The sequence below is a fragment of the Mus caroli genome, chromosome 13 (genome assembly GCF_900094665.2).
Source record: "Mus caroli chromosome 13, CAROLI_EIJ_v1.1, whole genome shotgun sequence".
Taxonomy (NCBI): Eukaryota; Metazoa; Chordata; class Mammalia; order Rodentia; family Muridae; genus Mus; species Mus caroli.
In genome coordinates, this window is record NC_034582.1 from 25,420,587 (window position 1) to 25,429,419 (window position 8,833).

The 8,833-nt window shown below is 40.9% G+C and overlaps 1 protein-coding gene across 2 annotated transcripts in view; it reads right to left on the reverse strand.

The window, feature by feature from the left end:
• Nucleotides 1-8,833, reverse strand: part of Cdkal1 (CDK5 regulatory subunit associated protein 1 like 1) — a 661,435-nt gene that overhangs the window by 651,196 nt on the left and 1,406 nt on the right. For both annotated transcript variants that reach the window (XR_002379517.1, XM_021180436.1), the window contains exons 3-4: nt 4,390-4,559; nt 711-823 (exon numbers count right to left, since the gene is read on the reverse strand). Coding sequence is in view for 1 of the 2 variants with exons in the window: in XM_021180436.1 (XP_021036095.1) it covers nt 711-823; nt 4,390-4,559 (283 nt within the window). In the remaining variant the exon portion in view is untranslated. The remainder of the gene's footprint in view (nt 1-710; nt 824-4,389; nt 4,560-8,833) is intronic.

Consider the following 8,833-nt stretch of genomic DNA (forward strand, 5'->3'; position numbering starts at 1 on the left):
GCCAGAGCTACAAAGTGAAACTCTGTCCAAAAAAAAATACATATAATCATCCTCTTATGTTATTTAATGTGTAAATTGTACCGCTATACATAAAATAAAGTGCCATAAAAAATAGAATAAAAATTGCTAAAAGTGGGACTAGATATATGTCTCAACATTTCAAACCACGGTGCTCTTCCAGAGGACCCCAGTTTAAGTCCTGATACCCACGAAGCAGCTCTCACTGACTGTTACTCCAAACTCAGAGGATCTAATGCCCTCCTTTGGCCTTACATGAATTTCCTGCAGTTTCACTTCAAAATACAAAAGGTTTTAAGGTTATTTTAAAATAACCAGGCAGGTGAGATGGCTCAGTGGGCAAAGGCACCTGTCGTCAAGCCTGCCCCAAGATCCCACACAGAAGAGAGGTCTCCTCTCCTGCAGCTGTCTCCTGACCTCCACATGTGTACCACTGCACATGTGTGACCCCTCCCACTCCTCCACCCTGCATATACACACACAAATAAAATGTAATATAAACAAACAGAAATACAATAGAAGTCAAGAAAGATGTAACCAGTTATCTAATAATATATAGTAGCTATTAGTGCTCTACCTTCCTATCATTAAATTACTCTAAAATTCCCTTAAACTGCTGGGGCTAGACTACCTGTCTCCAAAATCTGCAACTCTGAAATATAATCAATAAAATACATTATGGATCTCATTACCTGTAATTTTATAGCCATAGGCAGCAAGCTGTCCAGCCATGTATTCTCCATCCGAATTATTATGTGAGCAGCCCCATGTTCGTATCCAAATTTTCTGTATGCCTGGAATAGTGCTGTTAAGTAAGCAATTAAAACAAAGTAAGTATCTGTAAGTGATTTTTAAGATAAAAGCCACTAGATGATTTTAGGGCACATTACACAAAAAACAAACGAATCAATTCACAACCTAGTTACAGAATGCATCAAACTATTTTAAAATCTGCCGTTGCAACAAAACTCTAAAATAAGGGTCAGTGAGCTAGATTGGCAAGTAAATGCACTTGTCCCCCAGCTCATCGTGGTGGTACCATCCCTGGGCTGGTGGTCCTGGGTTCTATAAGAAAGAAGGCTGAGCAAGCCATTGGGAGCAAGCCAGTAAGCAGAATCCTTCCATGGCTTCTGCATCAGCTTCTACCTCAATGAAACAGTCGTTTGAGTTCCTGTCCTGATGTCCTTCAATGAAGAAAGTGCCATGAAAGCAAGTGTAAGCTGAATAATCCCCTCTCCTCACAGCGTGCTTTTTGGTCATGGTATTTCATTGCAGAAATAAAAACCCTACCTAAGACTTAAACACATTCTGCATACAGACACAATAATAAGTAAAGTGTTTTAAAACTAATATCTAGATAAAATAACCAAGGAATCACAAGAAGGATCTCTGTATTTATACAATGTCCTTTTGCATCTTTGTCACCAAATGCCAGGACTAGAAATAGGTTACCTCTAATTGAGTTGTTGGTCAAAGGGTCCCATGGGAACCCCAAAACAACCCAGGCTGTTGATAAGATTGCTCTCCATATGCTTATGGCAAGGCCCTACTGCTGAAGACAATACCTACACATCTCACTGAACATGGAGAAGTCCAGTTGTTGCCTACCAAGAGCCTTCACCACTACCGACTAAATGGTCACAGTACTGAATGTACTCTGCAAACTACTAGAGGAGAGGGTAAATACTAACCCAGCTACAAACTCTTCAGACTACAATGGTGACCTCCATACCAGATGCACTAGTGCGGTGCTGTGGAGCTTCTCAACCCTCTGCTCATGACCCTTTTGGAGGATGCATATCCCCCATGTCGGATATTTACACTACAATTCATAGCTATACCAGAATTACAGTTATGAAGTAGCGATGCAGTAATTCTATAGTTGAGGGTCACCACAACATAAGGAACTGTATTAAAGGGTCACATTATTAGGAAGACAGAGAATCACTGCACTAGCACAACAGGAGCAAAAGGCTTGTGAGACATGCCAGCTAATGTCTGATTGCATTTATGGCCCACTCCATGAGACAGAACACATCCCCAACAATGTTGGGCCAGACTGGATAGGCCAGACACTAGAGTAAAACCAAACAAATGTAGCAATAAATTGACACTATAGTCATAGGTCAATGCCTTTTTGTTTTATCTTACTACACTATTTTATTCTGTTTGTTTCCTGAGAGAGACAGAAAAGGGGTGGATCTAGATGGGAGAGGAGATGGATAGGAGCTGGGAGGAGTAGAGGAAGGAGAGATCATAGTCAGAATATTATGTTGAAAAAAATCTATCTTCAATAGAAGGTAAAAATGATGTTAAAAGTAAATAAATAATGTCCTTTTGGATCCATGAGAAGGCTTAGCAGGTCATGGTGCCTGCACCCAAGCCTGATGACCTGAGTCCAACCCTGAGATCCACGTTAGAGAACCAACTCCTACAAGCTGACTTCTGACCTTCACTCACATGTTTCAGCACGCGCTCATGCATGCTCATGCATCATAAGTATGATGTCATTTTTTAAAAACATTTTAAATACAAATTTTAAAAAGGTCCTTTCAAGCCAGGTGGCACACAACTGTAATCCCAGCACTTAGGAAAGAGAAGCAGGAAGTTCAGGGTCATCTGTGGACCAAGCTACAAAGATCTTGCCTCAGAAAAAGGTCTTCTCTGGATTGTAGTTTTAATTCCTACTCACCATAGCACTAATGACTGATGCAGCTTTTAGAAAGATACAAACGGTCACACCGAAGATGGCAGTGGCAGCACGAGCACCCAAAACAGGAAGTAAGGGCTGAGGAGACGGTGATGCCATAAAGTACTACCCTATAAGTATGAGGATATGACCTGGGGGTACTGGACACCCAGCACCCAGAAAAAAGTCAGGTGGAGGAGCAGGCATATGCAACCCCAGTGCCTGTCAGGGAGAAGACAGAAGAATCACTAGAACAAACAGGCAGCCACCCTAGCAGAATCAACAGCTCCAGCTTCAGTGACAGTCCCTGTCCCTGTCCCAAGAAATAAGGTGGAAAGCAATCAAGGAAGATACCTAATCTGACCTGTAGTATGTACACACACACACACACACAGAGGTACCTGTACACTCTCATGAACATTTACACAATATACAACACAGAAAACATATTAAGAATAAAAACAAAAACAAAAACAAAAACAAAAACAAAAGAATAAAAACAGCCAGGCAGTGGTGGTGCACGCCTTTAATCCCAGTACCTGGGAGGCAGAGGCAGGTGGATTTCTGAGTTCGAGGCCAGCCTGGCCTACAGAGTAAGTTCTAGGACAGCCAGGGCTACATAGAGAAACCCGTCTCGGAAAATAAATAAATAAATAAATAAATACAAAGGCTGATGAACTGTCCATTCACAAACTCTTAAATACTAGTTGCAATCTTTATCCACTTAAAATTTACAGATTAAAAATAACCAAACTTGAAAACTCCATAATTAATGTTACTCCAGTCACAGGTTTCTAAAGAATTTATCTCGGAAGGACAAAAAGACTTTCCTCTTAGACTGTCCTAACAATTTAAAAGTAAACAGAAATGATAATAAAGACATGCTTGGAATAAATGTGACAAACTCCACTAATTAAAACACCTTTTACCAGGGCGGGAGGAGAGTATAGGGGACTTTTAGGATAGCATTTGAAATGTAAATGAAGAAAATATCTAATAAAATAAATAAATAAAAATTAAAAAAACACCTTCTCCATGCAGAGCCTTGAAAAGCTCAATCATCTAAACAAAGTAAACATGAAAGCTGCCCACCATTTACTAGGTGAACAGTTACAGGCTAACATGGACAGCTAGGCAATCCCCTCTATTATACTCTTACTGTCCAGAACCCACCAAAGTATAGACAGGACAATGGTTTTTGTGCCCAGTGCCTTTGTGTGTGATCCCTAAGCACTCACTAATATGCTAAGAATAATCACACGTTCAAAACACCCCTGCCACAGAGGATTCACAAAGCTTTAATTTGCAATTACAACAGATTTATACCAACTATAGTCAAATCAAAACAATTCCTAGTGTCCTATCACCTTCCTTCAAAGAACATTTAAACTGGTATTTTGTTTTGTATTTAATTAATTCTTGGAAAATTCTCTTCAATGTAATTTGATCATATCTGTTCCCCTAATTCCCTATGCCCTTGGTATGAAGAATTAGAAATTTCTGAGTTTTTAACCTATTACTTGCCAGATTTGAAGCAATTCTTTTTTTTTTGAAGCTCTATGTTTCCTACTAGAAATACAAAGATCCTATACCTGGAGTTACTGCACATACGGATACAGTGTAGGCCAGCAGTGCCAGCCTCTCCTGGAATGGAAGTGAATGTAATTCTGAGGAATGCTTACCTGTCACTTGGTGGCCTGGGCTCTTCTTGCAAATATTTTTGGGTATTCCGCCTTCGTACTTTAGGAAACACATGCTTTCTTGAGAACTGTCTATCTTGTGGCTTTGAATCTTCCTGTGATATGATATCTTCTATGTCATCCAGCAGTACATCACAAGACTCAGAAGGCATCTTTTGTAGGACAGAAAAAGTTACAAATAGCACAGGTTTATAAAAATCCACTTAGCATGGTATCGGTCAACAATTCTTACCAACCTTGAATCTTCTCAACTCTGTGAGACCTAAGTCCACAGAAAACATAGATAAACCAGGGAAACAACCATGCAAGTCCTGCAGATATAGAACACCCATGACTGAACTGAAAATGTCATAACTAATACTATGGAAAGAAAGTAGGACAGGGTCTTTTCAAGAGAAAGGAAACAGAAAGCCAGCAATTCCCATCAGCCACTGCTGCTGAGTGACCACCAAGGCCTCCAGTACTGTGAGAAGGAATTGGTATACCTGACTTTAAGAGTGATTGGTGGGGCTGGGCGGTGGTGGCGCACGCCTTTAATCCCAGCACTCGGGAGGCAGAGGCAAGCGGATTTCTGAGTTCGAGGCCAGCGTGGTCTACAAAGTGAGTTCCAGGACAGCCAGGGTTATACAGAGAAACCCTGTCTCGAAAAACAAAAACAAAAAAAACAAAAAAACAAACAAGAGTGATTGGTGGGGCTCAAGAGATGGCTCAGCAGATAAGAGAACTTGCTGATTTTATAGAAGTCCAGGGTTCAGTTCCAGTACCCACACAGAAGCTCAATACCATCCTAAGTCCAGTTCAAGGGATCTGGCACCTTCTGACCTCCTTGGGCACCAGGCACATTTTTGGTGCACATAAATACATACAGGCAAAAACGCTCATATACATATAATATGGTGAGTCATGCATGCACACACACAGGACAGCTATGCCAATCAAAACTAGTACTGGTAAACAACTACAAAGTATTACTCTAATATCAAAACCAAATAAAGACACACACATTAAAAAAAAAGAAAGAAAGAAAGAAAGAAAGAAAGAAAGAAAGAAAGAAAGAAAGAAAGAAAGAAAGAAAAAGAAAACTACCAGCCAATACCCCTGGTAAACACTAATGTTATAATCATGAATAAAATGTTTACAAACCAAACACAGGTAGGTATATATCAAAAACATTAAATTAACTGTATCCCAGAGATGTAGAGATAGTTCAGCTATATTAAGCCAATAAATGACATAAATGAACTTAAAGATGAAAAAAACCTCATAATCATCTCAATAGATGCCTTTGACAAAATCCAACATGCCATAATGATAAAAGTCTTAGAGAAGGGGATAGAGAGATGGTTTAGCAGATAAGAAAGCCTGTGGCTCTTGCAGAGGACCTGGGTTCTGTTCCCAGCACCCACATGGTGACTCAATACTATCTATGATTCCAGTTCCAGAGAATCTGATACCCTTTTCTGAACCCCAAAGGTACCAGGCATGTATGTGGTGCACATATGTACATGCATGCAAAATATTCATATATATAAAATAAAATAACCTCAAAGAAAGAAGAAATGAATTGGGGTTGAAGCTCGGCAGAAAAGAAAGAGTCTAGGCCCATACATACTATGGCATCTATTACCTATTAACTTTCCTCATTAGGTTATCTGAACCAGCGTGAAGACTATAAATCAGCAGTTCTCAACCTGTAGGTCATGACCCCTTTGGGGGGTGCAAATAACTTCACGGGGGTCACCTAAGACCATCAAAAAACAGTTATTTACATTACAATTCATAACAATAGCAAATTTACAGTTTATGAAGTAGCACTAAAAGTAATTTTAAGGTTATGGGTCACCACACCATGAGGAACTGTATTAAAGGGTTGCAGCATTAGGAAGGTTGAGAGCCACCGCTATATAGTCACGTGTCTTCAAGCCTGTCTGAGGAGCTCCCTCTTTGTTCCTCTGTAGGATTCCCATCTTTCTACTCACATCATCCAAATAACAGAGTGGCTTCCTACCAGACCTATTTTTGTGCCTGGAATTTGCAATGTTTGCTTTAAAACTTTAACAGCGTGTGCATCATAATTCAAACCTCTATTTAAATCTCAGCCACTTATATATCTATCATCAGTAAAAGAAAAAAAGAAGTGAGCCAAGCACCCATCCTAAAAACTGTTATGGTAATGAGCACATCCCAGTCAGTCGATTCTTCCTTCCTTTTCCTAGACAGTGATTTGTTCAGAGTCAGTCACAACAAGACGATCCAGCCAGAAAAGACCTTTACAACAACTGACAGTAAAGACAGCTTCTCTTTTCAATCAAGTGGATGAAGTTGGGCTAACAGGTCAACTTGGTGAAATCTGTGACAAGCCAAAGAAGCCACCTACCTAAGGAATGAAGCCTAGCAAGAGATGCAGACATAATGACTGCATTGAGCACCTGAGGTGCAACCGTCCTCGGCTCACTCACGGGAGCCACTACTCGCCCTCTGGAGTCTAACATCTTTTGGACTGGGCATTCGCCTCCTAGAACCAACGGTTCACCAGCTCAGTCATTAAGATTGGCCTTTCCCACATAGGTTCCATTTACATGCAATATCTGTCGGTGAAAAAAAATAAGTTTGAACACATTTAGGAAATTCTTCCTCTTTCAGATCTAAAATGCACAGGCTTGGACTGTGAAGAAGTGTTGGAAAGAAACTGAACATTCGCTGACCTTAGGAGTTTTCTAAAAATTATTTTCTTACCAAAGAAAGGAGGTGGGACTGAAAAAAGGGCCCAACACAGATGGAGGCCATCCCACACAGAGAGATCACTTCTTTCTTTACTGCCTTATGCTTGCCTTCCAGTCTGTTACTGTGTGAACTGACCACTGTCTTAGAGTAAGCTTACTACTGCCTAACTCAAGCGTGAGGTCCCAACAAGGTTCTTTTCACCCTGCATTGTCATGAGCTACCAGCTATTCAGGTGTCTCCACTCCGTTTGAGATGCATAGTCTCCTATAGTCCTTAGGCAGAGATACATTCTGGAAGTGATTGGAGTTATTGGAGCCAGGACTCTTTTACGTCATTCATAGCCACCAACCAGCAAGGCTATTCTTAGAATTGGTGATTCTGGCTAATAATTTAGAAAGCTACCGTCCAACCAGGCAAAGAAGGTCTGATGGCATTAGGTGGCTCATCACACTGCACCAACAGTCAGGAGGCAGGGAGGAGTGCTCGTGCTCAGCAGGCTCCCTCCATTTACACACTTTCTAACTCAGTCTTAAAGCACAGCCCGCATCCAGGCCACAAATTCCTTCGTCAGCTAAACCTCTCTAGAAATCTCCTCACAGATACAAATATCAGGTTCATCAGACCCTCCAGTAACTTTGATATCTACTGTTCTAGAGTTATTATTTCATAAAGACTGACTTAGAGGGCATGCCAAATAGACGTTACTGAATCAAGTGACTGTAACGTGTATAAAACAAAAGAACAGTCTTCTCAACAAATGACACCAAAACAACTAGATAGCCACACGCAAGGAAACGCAGCTGGGGCCCCATCTCGCATCAGACGCAAAAGTTAACTCACAGGGACTACACACCTAAGCTTACGGACCTACTACTAGAAGAGTCTTACAGCTATCACAAGTGTCAAGTTTCCCAATTAGACACTGGCTTCTTAGTTAGGACAGCAAGAGCACAAAAGGAAACAACAGGTTAGACTTCATCAAAATTAGTGTTTCAGCTAGATGCAGTGGCTTGTGCTTGCAATGCCAGCACATGGGAACTTAAGGCAGGAGGATCAGGACTTAAAGGCTGGTCTCAGATACAAATCAAATTTGAAGCTAACCTGGACTATGTGAAACCTGTTCTCAAAAAAGAGAAAAAACAAAACAAAACAATTCTCATGCTTCAAAGACAACATGAAGACCATGAGAGAGCATGCAGTGGGAGGAAACAGTAGTAACTCACAGAATACAATAAGGGCCTCTCATCAGAGTACATAAAGAACTCAAAAATACAAACAACCCCAAATTAAAATACGGGAAAGGGATCCGAACAGACATACTTCCAAAGAAGATATATAGTATCTGATAAGCACAGAGAGCTGTCAGTAAAGTCAGCCATGAGGGAAAGGCCATTCACACACAAAGACAAGTAGCCATGTTTAACAGCAGTGAATCACACAGAGAGGAAACAAGAATCCGGCCTGGCACGGTGGTGCACACACTTAATCCCAGCACCTGCAAGTTTGGTCTAGATATTGCGTTCCAGGCTAGCAAGGGATAAACATTAAGACAACATCTCAAGAAATTTAAAAAATAAAAATAAATTTTAAAAAAAGAGAGAGAGAAGCCGGGCGTGGTGGCGCACGCCTTTAATCCCAGCACTCGGGAGGCAGAGGCAGGCGGATTTCTGAGTTCGAGGCCAGCCTGGTCTACAAAGTGAGT